The sequence below is a fragment of the Eptatretus burgeri genome, chromosome 7, assembly GCF_056783735.1.
Source record: "Eptatretus burgeri isolate ZD-2024b chromosome 7, Ebu_testis_v1, whole genome shotgun sequence".
NCBI classification, from domain to species: Eukaryota; Metazoa; Chordata; class Myxini; order Myxiniformes; family Myxinidae; genus Eptatretus; species Eptatretus burgeri.
Window position 1 is genome coordinate 109,213,164 of NC_140967.1, and position 13,886 is coordinate 109,227,049.

Genomic DNA, 13,886 nt, shown 5'->3' on the forward strand with positions numbered 1-13,886 from the left:
TTTAACAGTGGGGAAAAATTAACAAACAAATAATAATAAAAAATATATCGGGAAAAAAAAATATCACATCAATGGTAATGGGAGTTAATCGTACATTGGAGGCAAACAATGACTCATCACAACTCAAAAAACGATAATGGCCGAAATGAAATACCACGATAACTAAATCGGAACAATAGGTTGCCCGCTATTGGTCAAAACCCTCGATGTATTATCTTTACATAATGTAGTACACTCACTTCCAACATTACAATGGACCATTATCATCAATATCATTATGCTCTAACTTTACACACGAGCTGGTGGATATGATTTCTAAAAGACAAACCTCGGTAGATACCGATGAAGATGATGACGTACATCTTGTCCGCAAGCTTGATTTATGTGATCTTCGTATTTATGATGACGACGACAGCAGTCAAGTAGAAGAAGAATAGACATGGAATTTGTGGAAATATGTGTACCAATTTCAAAACAAGATGTATTCTATTCAGATGGCTATTTTTGTCATGAATTCTTTCAAAGATTTTATTTTCCTTCTTAAAGATCAATAATCGATCCTTCTATCAATCTCAGCAGTACATATATTCAGCAAATGTTAATAACCTACCGAGTAAAGCATTCCGTCCATAGAGAAACCAAAATACTTGATGTGATGGTTATTTTGATGTTGGTTGGTAAGGTACAACAAAGCGACGTATGCACTTGATCTGAGTGCACCATCAGAGACTCAGTGTTACATGTCAAAAGAATTAAAGGTAAATTTAGCAAATTTTGAGTGAATTCATCATCGGAATTGAAATGCAAATATTCGGTTGTTAAAAAAGTTTTGTCAGTTTCTATATTGTGTTAATTTGCGGGTTCATTTTTTGCATGCTTTTGATGGCATATGTAGATAAGTTATAGTTTTGTTGCACGTGCTTTGGCAGCCATTTTGCACAACCTACTTTATTTATTTTTAAATCTAAAATGAGCATTTGTTTCAGGGTTCTGAAAGAAGCATGGATAGAAAAGTTTTTCGTGCCATTTTACTTCACGAGTTCAAACTAGGCCACAAAGCGAGGGAGGAAACTCGTAACATTAAGCAAGCATGGGGCAAGGACACTGCAAATAAGCACACAGTACAAAGATGGTTTGCAAAGTTTTGATGAGGAGATGTGAGCCTCGAAGATAAGGAACTTAGCAGACATTCTTCTAGCTGCGATGACAACTGTCTGAAAGACTCAGTTGAAGCCATTTCAATAAAAACAGTGCAAGAAATTGCTGGAGAGCTTGACATAAGCATTGTAACCGTTTCCTGGCATCTTGACGCAGTCGACAAGGTAAAAAAAGCTTGACAAGTAGGTGCCTCACGAGTTGAATAAACAACAACAAAATCGTCAATTGGAGATCTGCTATTCGCTTGTAAGAAACAAAGTCGACCCATTTCTTGAAGGAATCATTACGTGCAATGAAAAAGGGATCCTTAACGACAATTGCAAATGATTAGCACAGTGGTTCAACAGACAAGGCGGCTAAACACATTTCAAAACCCGGTGTCCACCAAAAGGAGGTCATGTTCACTGTCTGGTGGATTAAAATAGGTCTCATCCACTCTAATGTCTTGCAACCTGGCGAAACCATCAAAGCTGAAAGGTACTGTCATGAATTAAACATTGTTCGTCAAACTCTGCCAACGACAGCCGGCATTGGTGAATCAAAGAGGCCCAATCCTGCTCTACGACAATGCTCGTCCTCAAGTTGCCTAAGTGACCCTTCAGAAACTAATATAACACGTTGGACTATGAAGTTCTCCCTCACCCAGCCCATTCATCAGGCCTCCTACAATTTACCACCTTTTCAAACACCTCAAGAGCTTCCTCCACATGAAATCCTTCTCCAACCAAGCAGCAATTGAAACTCCTTCCAGCGGTTTAACAACTCCAGGAATCCAGAAATCTTTTTCAAATGTTGTAAATGTAATTGCAGCTTGTTGGCAGAAGTGTATTGATTGTAATGGAACTTACTTCTATGTATATAAATGCCATGGTGTCTATGTCTATGGCTCTGGCTCTCTCTGGCTCTCTCTGGCTCTCTCTCTCTCTCTCTGGCTCTCTCTGGCTCTCTCTGGCTCTCTCTGGCTCTCTCTCTCTCGCTCTCTCTCTCTCTCTCTCTCTCTCTCTCTCTCTCTCTCTCTCTCTCTCTCTCTCTCTCTCTCTCTCTCTCTCTCTCTCTCTCTCTCTCCACACACACTTGAAACAGCTGTTGCTCACTTTGGCATGCACGTGCAAATCGCAGGGTACTGTTGCTCAGTCTCCGGCGGTGCGTGTGGAGCTTTGTGTTGCTTTTCCCTGCTCTTTTTCCTTTCTCTATCGTCCAACTGATGGTGTTCTCTTGCTGTTGTTTTGTCTTGTCTATTTTGAGTGAGAGAGGGAGAGACAGCGTGGTTGGGTATGATTAATCATCACTGATGCCACCTCGCTTTTGGGGTTCTTCTTGTTACTGTTTTTTTCTTTTATTTTTTTTTCTAATTTGAACCATACTCCATCTATTTTATTTGTTTCTATTTACTTGTTTATTTGAAACATGAGTGTTATTGAAAATCGTCGCAGTACTAATAACCGTGTTGCCGATGAGGGGTTATCACGCAAGCACAGGCTGTGTTTCATCCCTCCTGAAGGCGTTCTAATGGATGATATTCTCCTCAAGATTGGAAAACAAATAGGCATAGAAAATATTCGTGCCACCTCGAAAATGAGCCACAAGATTGTGGTTTTTGTTTCACAAATGCGTTTTGCTGACATGGTTGTGCAAAACGGTTTATTTCTGGGAGATGACGAAACATTTGTTCCGGTCTCGTCAATGGACACTTCCGCTACAAAAATAATACTCGAATGAAGTGATTCAGCAAAAGTTAGGTGATTATGGCACAGTAGTGTGTCGAATTATCACGGTCCCCTTGCACACGAGGAACGATGAATTAAAACATGTAGAATCGTTCAGGCGGTTCTGCTATGTAGTGTTAAAAGATGGCGCACCACAAATGAATATCTCCCTGAGTTTCAAAGTGGTAGAACATGATTACAGGATTTTTGCAATGACGGATACTTTAACCTGCTACGACTGTGGTGCATATGGTCGGTCACACCAAGTCCCATTGTCCTGATGATGAGAGAACATATGCTGCTGCTGCTGCAGGTGGACCGGGACCCCCAGGACTGCGGCAGCAGGATCGCCCCTCCCACCCGCGGCTGTTCTGGTGGACTCTGAGTCACCTATAGAAAAAAAGACCTGTGCCAAGACGCTCAGCTATGACCAAAGATGGTGCTGATAGTGACCAAGTCAAAACGGGAGAGGGGCTGCAAGCTCCGGAAGGAGTTTTCAGTGATGAGCAACAGGTTATGGATATCGTTTCGAGGAGGGTTTTGAAACGCTCCTGCCTAATCACTGAAAGTGGGAATAATGGCGGTAAAGTTATAGTCGTATAGATAGAGAGTAATCTTGATAATTCTTCACAAGATGAGCAAAGCAGTGAGGTGTTGGCTTGAAACGAGGCTCCACCGCTTGCATACATGAGGCAAAAAGACCTACTCTTGAGGACAAGAGTCAGTGTAGGACACACAACAATAAAAAGGATAGCAGAGTAAAAACAGATAGCAACGATAGGGCAGAGCTTTCTGTGGAATGCCAACAGGAAGAATGTACCGGTGTTGGTACAGAAGAGGAATCAGTAACTTAGTTGCGATTAGATGACGACGATGACACAGATGTAGGTTTTGGAGGATGTTCGCCTACTTAAGTGAAACTTCGGGTGCAATCCAGTGGAAAGGTAAACAAAGTACAATATCTCAGGAAGATGTTTTTTCCTGATCAAAACCTTTAGCCAACGCAATGTCCAAATTAAAGACCATTTTCCTGATATCAAGGCTTTCATTGTGATTGCAAAGCAGATGATACAAAGGAACGACTTTGCAGAACTTTCTGAACCTCAATTTCAGCATCTCAGGAAAGATGCGACAAAAGCAAACAAAGAACTGCAGGGAGAAGGTTTTTTAAGTGCCTAGTTTCTCCAATGGCAGAGCTACAGATCGCAACCCTGAACGAACATTGATGGGGGTTGAGCCCCATTCCAGATAATTCAAAACTTAGAGAAAATAAAAGCTGACATTATCCTATTTCAGGAGATCCATGCCACAACCACCTTAACAGCTGCGTGGGAAAACATTTGAGGGCAGTGGTTCTTAAGTGGGTTTCCTGCCCCTAAGGCCGGTGTGCCTATTTGTTTAAGCCACAAGCTTTCTGCGCAGCAGGTTTCGTTCAAAGAAATATGTAAAGGACACCTCATATTGGTGGAGTTTCTGTGGAATGGCCAAAAATAGTGGTGGTAAATGTTTATGCTCCGAGTGATCCAATAGAAAGGAAAAATTTCTTTCCTTTCTAACAAGATTCCATTAAACACCAGGACTCATCCTCATTTAATTGTTTTGCTGAAGATTTCAATTGTACAATTCACCCAGAAGTTGAGAAGGAATGGTCATGGATCTCATGCAGCCTCCACCAAGGGGTTGGAGAATATCATTAATAAATATCGTTTTAAGGATGCGTGACGACTACAACACCCACGTTGGCGTAGCTATACATGGTGCAGATGTCAGGATGGCTTTATATCAAGGGTAAGACTTGATAGAAACATGTTAATAAGCCAATGTTAAATGTTGTGACTACATCCCAAATTCTACCGAATGGTTTCACAGATCATAGTTTAGTTGTGTTGTCCTTTAAAATTACCCTCGTCATCAGGTAGTAGTGCACATTGGACTTTTAACACTCGCCTCCTAAGTGTTAAAAAATTTAAGGATTGCTTCAAAGCTGTATGGGAAAAAAAATCTGCACCTCAAAGCCTGAGCACACATACCTCTTGTTGTGGTGGGACCTTGCAAAATCCCAAATAAAATCTTTCTGCCAGCAATATAGTCTACACACCACGAAGATGCAATGTCAGTCAATTGATATGTTAAAGTCTGAAATTGTTTCCCTTGAGCAAAATGATGATGTTGGAAAGAAAGGACACACGAGATCAGTTGCTATGGGCAAAGAGAACATTGCGAGCTGAAATGGTTAAGCAATGGGCAATGGGTAACCTGGTATGAATGCGGATGAGTAACCTGACTTTGAAAAGGCCAAACAAAGAGTTCTTCAACTTTGAGAACTCAACCAAAATGTTGCAACAAATCCATGGCCTACTCAATTTAAATGGGACCTAAACAACCTCTCAGCAAGGATTTAGGGGTGTCTTCAAAGATTTCTACTCCAACCTTTACTCCCCTCATAGCGTGGATAATAATGTGAAACAGGAACTGATTGCTGGACTTCAAGGTTGAAGAGGACCAGCGACGAGTGCTTGACTCCTCAATCTTGGCCAAGGAACTTGAAGCAGCCATGCGAAGCTTAAGCGACGGAAAGGCCCCTGGGATTGATGGCCTACCCATATAATTTTATAAGACTTTTTGGAAGCTTGTTGATCCAAGTTATTAAATGTCCTCAAGCAAAGCATTCACGTTGGAGAGCTGCCATTGTTGTGTAGGCGAGCAGTTTTGTGTCTCCTACAAAAAACTTGGGATCTTGAAATAGTTGGAAACTGGCGGCCTGTGTCGTTATTGTGTGCACACTACAAGATTTTCTCTGAGGTTCTTGCTAATTGTGTGAAAGTTGTAGTTGGTTCTGTTGTACACCTGGACCAGACTTATTGTGTACCGGAAAGGTCGATTCATGATAACATTCTTCTGGTAAGGGATAGTCTTTCTTGTGACTACTGGCATGATAATGATGGGCTATTGTTTATTGATCCAAGTGAAAGCTTTTGATCGTGTTGACCATAAATACCATTTTCCTGTCCTTAAAGGGATGGGTTTTGGAGAATATTTCATCTCCTATGTGAAACTTTTGTATACTGATACTTACTGAATGTTGAAAGTGAATAACAGGTTATGCTGTCCCTTTCTCTTTCGACGAGGTATTCGTCAAGGCGGTCCCCTTTCGGGGCGGTTGTACGCAATCACCCTTGAACCATTATTGTCCTCTATCAGGGGGTGAATGCCCCAGGATGAGGAGGGTGTAGAAAGCCCAAAATTTGTGTTGACTGAAAAGCAAATATCAGCAGCATAAGCAATTAGGGGCCCAAATAATATTTCCGTTTTGCGACAATGTTTGGAAAAAATCCCCACAGCCTCCTCCAGCGAGGTAAATTGGAACAAAAGTACAGCCCTATGGTGCAGTCATTAAAAATTTCCTCAATGGCGCCACCTTCTCTCCCACAGAACATAGCATGGAGAATTGATGGGGTGAAATACCTCGGAGTTTATCTTGGCAATCCGAAGATGGAATTGAAAAATTGGGAAGGTGTGTCAGAACAGATATGTCGTTTAAAAACATGGGAAGGACTACGTAGATCTCTGTCATACAGGGGACGCAGCCTTGTCATCAACAACCTAATAGCAGCTAGGTTATGGCATAAAGCTATTGTTTTGCAGCCAGCCAAAGAACTAATCCTTGCCATCCAACGAGCAATGGTTAAGCCATGACCTTTGTTGGGCAAATCACATTTCAAAAGTGGCCTGCAAAGCAAGCCGACTGGGCATCCTCCATCATCCAAAGTTCTTCCTTGGCACACCTGAACAACTATCCACCTCCAAGGCCTTGATCGCTAGCTTAATGGAGTACTGCATTCCCCTCTGGGCTGGGTCCCATCTCACATTTTGCTCAGCTAGATGCTGTGGAAACCAAGGCCTTCAAGATCATTGGAATCTCCCACACTGAAGCTGAGTCCCTGGGCCTATCACAGACAGGTCAGTGGTTTCTATCTTCTAACCCCTCCTTTCTGGTCTTGCACCCTCTGCTCTTTACCGGCCTCTCTCCCCCCCCCCCAAAAAAAAAGTTCCTGCAGGGCTCACACGGTCCACTGTCATCCCCCTTCTGGTGAAACCACATCAATCCAGGATCACTGCTCACCTCCATTAATTTTTGTTCCTCATGTTTCCCCATCAGTGGAATCAACTTCCATATCATCTTCAATCTCACTCTTCCCTCCAGGTCTTCAAGACCCTCGTTAACTCCACCAAATCTCTCCTCCTTGGAGTTTCCTTCTGTATCCAACTTGTCCACCTCATGCATGCGTATTTTCCGTCCTCTTTTTGTCTGTTACATCCTGATCCGTACTAGCTCTTCCGCAAGCCTCGATGATGTATACAAAAAGAAAAAGAAACAAAAAAAACCCCACAAAATAAATAAATAAATGAAAGAAAACAGGTGGTGGTGTCCCCACCCTATTCCCATGCACAAGTGGTTGTGCCCCCACCGTCTCAATTTGCTTCAAGCCAGCTATTAGGGGTATTCCCCCTGATCTCAACAGCAGGACTGAGCACAGTTCCTACAGGCGGTGGTGTCCCCATCTTTTTTTCATTCAACAGGCAGTGGTGCTTCCACTGCCGACACAAGATCAAAATCCGTCGGGAATGACCTCGCCAACTTCCTTAGGATATATCCTGGCCACCCAGTGTGACCATCTTCTTCAAAAGGGTCCTCTGAAGAGACTGAACCTCACCCTGGGTACAGCAGGTGGATCCATGTGGTCCCAGGGATTATCTTTTCCATGGTTGTAGTGGGGAAATAAAAGAATAAACCACCTGCTCGGTGAATGTGGGCCCTTAGAAGGAGCAATGGCAGAGATAGATCTTGATGATTCTAGGTCTACGACCTACCCTCCAGGGGAATCTGCTTCCTTTTCTGCTGAGGCTGATCCCAGAGAGGTGCAGCAGATGGTGCAGGCAGGGGAGGCAGCAATAGCCTTTGTTACACCGTTAGCTCCCTCCAGTGGTACCACAGACACCGGAAGCTGAGTTTTCTCACCCTGTGAGCTGTCAAGAACCACCAGGGCCTTCGGTCAGTCGGGATGTCTGGGGAATCAGACTCCATGCAAGTTACAAAGAGAACTATGACTAACTTCACACCGAGCATTTGCTCAACAGGGCACTCCCGGTATGAAACATGCTATAGGCTTCGTAACTGATATTGCAAGAAGTCTTTTGCCATTCCCAGTCTCTCCAGTACAGGTTCTTTACTTTCATCATCAAGCATCTTGTCCAGACTTGCCAGGTCCTTTTTATTTTTTTTAATGAAGAGGACTCCCTTGAAACAGATGGTTCCTTCAAGGAGCCTGCCTTTGGTTCTCCAGGCATTGGCCGAGGTGAAGTATGCACCTTTAGCGGCTGCATCTTTGCTGCATCTGTTGGAAAAGACAGCCTTTCTCGTGACTACAGCCTCAGGACAGACACATAACACCATCCAGGCTCTCAACGTTGGCAGTGGCCACATTTGCTTTGAGCCAAGGTCTGTGAGGATGACTGCTCATGCCAATTTCTTGGCCAAAAATAAAGGACAGGACTCAGCCTTAGTGGAGGTGGTCCTCCAAAACCTACAATCTGTCTCTGTTGATCATATTTTTGAATGAAAATTACATTTAAAATAGCATGCCCATTCAGGGTAATGCAGTGTTATTTGGATTGTACAGATCACCTGAGGGTATTGCCGCAACTCTATGTGAGGGAACCACATAAGGCAATTTCTTGTGATACCGTGTTGCGTTGGATTATATCAGCGATCCACGTGGTTGTTGATGGTGCCCTCATCACTGATAGAGTAAGGGCCTATGACAAGAGTGGGATTATCGCTTGATGTGTTTTTTTTTTTTTATAGAGTTCTGCAATTGATGACATCGTAATGGGCAAGTACCGACTCTTTTGTGTCATTTTACCTGAGAGATGCGTAAGCCGGAGACTCTTCCTTTGCAAGAGCCTCCCTCTCGACTGCTAGTTGCACCTCTGGCTAATCCATGCAATTCCCTGAGGGGACAACTCTCACCACCCAATTGCCATTCGGTGCCAATCAACCTTATTTGAGGTGTCTTGACAGGCAGGTATAAATTATGAATGTACATTGTGTACAAGAAGGTTTTGTATAATAATAATAATTAATGTACAATAGGGTTTTAGGTTGAATTCAGAGGTGGATCAATTATAACTCAAGAGGTGGTGTTAACATTGTACAGGAATTTAGTGAGGGCCACATCTGGAATATTGTGAGCAGTTTTGGTCACCACAACTCAGGAAGAACATCGATGCCACAGAGAGGGTTCAGCGCAGGGCTACTAGATTGATTCTGGGCAGAGCTAGACTCAGCTATGATGAGCGGCTGAAGGAGACAGGGCTTTATACATGAGAAAGGAGGCGGTTACGAGATACGATAGAGATGTTTAAGATAATGAAAGGTAAAGATAAAATAAGTGCAGATTAATTATTCAACAGAGTAGGCAGTGATAGAACCAGGGGCCATACCCTGAGAGTAAAGAAGAAGAGTTAAGATGATAATAGGGCAGGGGTATTTTACTCAGAATAGTTAATGCATGGAATGGTCTCCCTGGAAAGGTGGTGGCAGCAGAAACAGTAGATACGTTTAAATTAGAATTAGATAGGTACCTGGAAGTTATGGAGATAGAGGGGTATGGGGATGTTGACAGGACTTTTCAGTAGCTTGAGCATTGATGGGTGATTGTGTGCATGTGTGTATTGGTGGGGGTCTCATCAAGGGGTGGTGTGTGCATTTTAGCCAAGCCCATGCTCTTTCCCCTGAAAAGAAAGAAAGAAAAAAAAAAAAGGGGGGAAAAAAAAAAACCTCAAAATAAGCACTTAATTAAAAAAACTTTTTTCATTTTCTCATTTGATGTTGTGTCGATAAATTGGTGTGGTGTTGATGTGGTGCAGGCGTGATGGGCTGAATGGCCTCCACCTGCGTCTAATTTCCTTGTGATTGTAAAAATTAGGAGTGATCATTCTATCCGCGAGTAACTTATACCTACCTGTCAAAGCCACCCATCCCCTCTTGCGGACTGGTTCTGCTGGTTCTGTTGCGAGAGTTTTGTCGTGTAACAATACTTTGAGGTGGTGCTCCTCAGGAGGAGGTGCTGGGTCACTCAGTGCACTGTGGGTGTGAGCTGGAACGAAACGATTGTAGTTATAGGGTGAGAGTTAAAATTTGTCGGTATTTGGAGGACTTTTAGAAGGAAATGATAATTTGGAGAAACTTGACAGGAAAGTAAGTTACTTGTACATCGAATGATCACTCCTGATAGTATTCACTGGTAGAGGATGAAGATTGCACGGTGTTTTTTGAAAATAACAGGCCAACAAGTGCCGGTAACATGGCCATTAAAAAAAAAAAATCCCAACACTGATATACAGGCATGCTTGTATCAGTGGCATGGCCAGCCCTCAATCGTGATGCAACCATAAGCCAGATTCACCATTGATTCCCAGTAAAAAATGCATTCACGAGATGACAAATTCAATCTGTGCATGCACAAGTACAAAAGGGGGGGTCAACCTACCTGCACATACCAGGTGAGCTATGCCACCCTTTCTCCATTTCAACAGGTCTCCTCCTTTGCCACAGCCCAGATCCAACACGCGAAGAGGTTGGTTTTGACCAACCCTCCCCCTCCGCACTTGGTCGAGGAACTCATCTGAGAAAGACAAGTACAACGTTGAGCTGAAATAAAACCCAGAATCCAAACTCAAGCTATGGAGGCGAGGCGCACCGGAAAATAACCTTACTGATGAGAACACTTTTTATCCAGTTGTTGAAGTTCCGAAGATAGAAAATACGGCTTTGACTGCGTGCCTCCAAACCAATTTCTTTTTGCATGTTGTAGTGTTGTGCGACCACCGTGCCATGCTCGTCACCTCTCTGTAAGGAACATACACGGCATGGCATTCCATCCACACGACATTTACATATCTCTTTCAAGCTTGGCTAACACAATTCGCACACTCTCCACCCGTCTATGTGTGTGACCAAAGGAAGAACTGTATAATAACTCTACCGCTGTCTTGTGAGCGCGATATCCATCGGCATCATCTTCGCTGCACTTTCGCTTCTTTTCTCTCTGTTCACTTTTTGTAGTTTCACCTCCATCTCGTTTCATTTTAACACCAATCACCTCCTGCTCCTGTGCCAATGCTGCAATGAACACGCAAATCAAACAGTCATCACCACCATGGTGGTTCAATTCAAAGAGGTTAAAAGTTTATCATAATCGCACAACGTTCAGGACAAATCTCTTGAATGTCTTCGCCTCGCCATCAGTCATGAACTTTCCCAGGGTGACCATATTGCAAAGACAGGATTGGAAGCCAGCCACAAACTGAGCATCCTCCTTCGATCCCTCTTTCCTTGTGAAATCTGAGATACTTGGTCTGCAAGGCCTTTGTCTATAGCTCAATAGAGTATCTATCTCTCTATCTCTATCTCTCTCTATCTCTCTCTATCTCTCTCTATCTCTCTCTATCTCTCTCTATCTCTCTCTATCTCTCTCTATCTCTCTCTATCTCTCTCTATCTCTCTCTATCTCTCTCTATCTCTCTCTATCTCTCTCTATCTCTCTCTATCTCTCTCTGTCTCTGTCTCTGTCTCTGTCTCTCTCTCTCTCCTTGATTCTGTGGAATCAAAAATTCTTGGAATCTCCCACAATGAGGCCAAAGAGCAGGGCTTCTTGTTCTCACATAGCAGACAAGTCGGTGGGTGGCCTCTCTGTTTTTAACTCCTCTCCGCCGGTATAGCTCCCTCTCAGCACTCCGACTCTCCAGTTACACCTACCTGGTTAAACTTCCCAAATTCAACCTCAGACCACCATTCCTTCTTCCATTTGTGGAACTGCCTATTAAACGCGTTGCTCACCTCAGTCGGTGGGGTTGGGTGTTAGGCTTTCGAGTCACCTTCTCCTAATCGGTATGTGGTGAGGATGAATCACCCCCTCACTAGACCTTCACTTTCTTGCGGTATAACCACATTGGGTCAAGAACTCTTCACATGCCCATAAGTCCCACACCCAAAACACGTCACGACCTCCGAGGAGGCATACTACATTTTATGTTCAAACCTACTAATTTTTACACTCAGCACTACATTCAGTATTTATTGATTTTCAGACAGTATCATGTAAACCACACTTTTAAAGGACATGACATGTTTAAACTAATTGCTAACATTTCACATCAGCACCATTGAGATCCACGACAAAACCTTACCGAACTTGTTCAACTGGTTTTATAAGTCCTGGCTTTTAATGAATGGTGGAATATTGCTGATATTAACTTTAACTTTTTGGAACTTGCAAAGCGAATGCAGAAAGTGTTCGGTTCGACGAACAGGCCTTGCTCGACGACTGTTGCTACCATGTGCTCCTGCGACACAAACAAAAGAAACTTCTTATCCATGTGGGAGGCAGCAGGAATGTTACACGATCCAACCACGTTACCTGCGGCGGTAAGTACATCATTGAGTTCCACCTCGCTGGGACTGGAAAGAGGCAAACGAAGCCATGTTCACGAGTTAATGACTAAAACATCTCAATGCGGAAACGTTCACCCGGCATTCTAACGCGAGAAAACAGATCAGTAAACTTCAACGAGAAAAGAGGATGTTTTGCAAACACCAATATAGTAATAGATTAAAGTTTAGTACAAATAACACGGCCACAGTGAGCGAGGGAAAACCTCCCCCAGCGGCCATACCAGACCACCAGCTTAGGACTTTCTCAACACTCAACTGTGGGTGGTCTCGGTCTCTCACCGTTTACAAGATGGAGAGAAACCAAAATGTACAGAGAGAGACAGAGACACAAAGACAGAAAGAGCGAGAGAGAGAGAGAGGGAGAGAGGTGGGGTTAGTAAAGGAAATGATATGTTATGCTTACTGACCAAACACAAAAAAAAAACACTCATGTCAGAACAACTGTACACACAACGACACAAAATTTATAATGTAGTCCGCTGGCACATCTACAAAAACTGTGATATCCCAGTTCCAGAAAATTAATGTGAACGTGAACCGAAAGCAATCACTGAAAACCCTCCCCAACTCTTCCTTGCAGTTAGTTGTGCTTCCTTCCCATCTCTTGTTCATTCATTCTCTTGCATCCAACCCTGACCTCATTCGAAGCTCGTCCGTTTTTTTTTTTACCTTCCAGCATCTTGGCTCTTCAATGAGCCTCGACATTGTACACAAGACACCACCTTCACGAATTTTATAATCCGTCGGAATTTTCATGAAACGACACAGTACAAAGTGGTTACTAATCGCACACACCACAGTTAAGACCAAAAGTGGAGCTGAAAGAGTCTGTCCTGAGGCCGAAGAGGTCTCGTTGTGAACAAAAGAAAATATGGACAGATATCTCCATGGTAACCGACATTACACGCAATGAATGAAATACTCTCGGACAGGATATACAAAGTTCAAGTAAACTGGAACAACTTGCGTCTCGTCTTGTGGAACAAGAACTCACGGAACCGTTAAAACAAACGCTTCACCAACTCCAAGCGACGAGTCGATGGAACAAAGTAAAACAGACGAGGGTCAAAATAGCATTCCATTAAAACGTGCAGCGTTGGGAATGAGAGAGCTCAAAGTGAATAAAACATCATCACACGGCACACGAAGCCACGACCATCCACTCATTGATTCGCCACTGACCAGACACAGCCGCCAATTCACCGGAATCCGCCATTGTTATGACCGGAAACGCGAGCGAAACGTCACATCCGGTGAGCTGGTTGTTGTTGTTGTTGTTGTTGTTGTTTTTGTTTTTGTTTTTGTTTTTGTCGTTTCATGAACTTACATTTTTCGATTCTGCAATTCACCAAAACCCGATTCCTGCTTTTCTAAATATAATTGACATTTACAACATTGTCTGAAGGAAAAGATCTCCAAATAAATGTTTATTTGGTCAGAGTAATGGGATTCGAAAAAGGGAGAGAATGTAATCGTCGATGAAAGGAGAATTTTTGATTCTCCGC

At 43.2% G+C, this 13,886-nt stretch overlaps 1 protein-coding gene across 4 annotated transcripts in view; it reads right to left on the reverse strand.

Annotated features, from left to right (window-relative positions):
* The window catches only part of RNMT (RNA guanine-7 methyltransferase), a 46,226-nt gene extending 32,587 nt beyond the window's left edge, over positions 1–13,639 (reverse strand). For 2 of the 4 annotated variants that reach the window (XM_085890262.1, XM_085890261.1), the window contains exons 1-5: positions 13,564–13,639; positions 10,913–11,049; positions 10,644–10,776; positions 10,418–10,552; positions 9,890–10,024 (exon numbers count right to left, since the gene is read on the reverse strand). In XM_085890262.1, the coding sequence (XP_085746388.1) occupies positions 9,890–10,024; positions 10,418–10,552; positions 10,644–10,776; positions 10,913–11,049; positions 13,564–13,597 (574 nt within the window). In that variant the 5' untranslated portion in view covers positions 13,598–13,639. Of the gene's footprint in view, positions 1–9,889; positions 10,025–10,417; positions 10,553–10,643; positions 10,777–10,912; positions 11,050–13,348; positions 13,539–13,563 lie in introns of those variants that run through there. The other 2 variants (XM_085890263.1, XM_085890264.1) reach the window with 2 other exon arrangements.
* Positions 13,640–13,886: the final 247 nt, after the last annotated feature.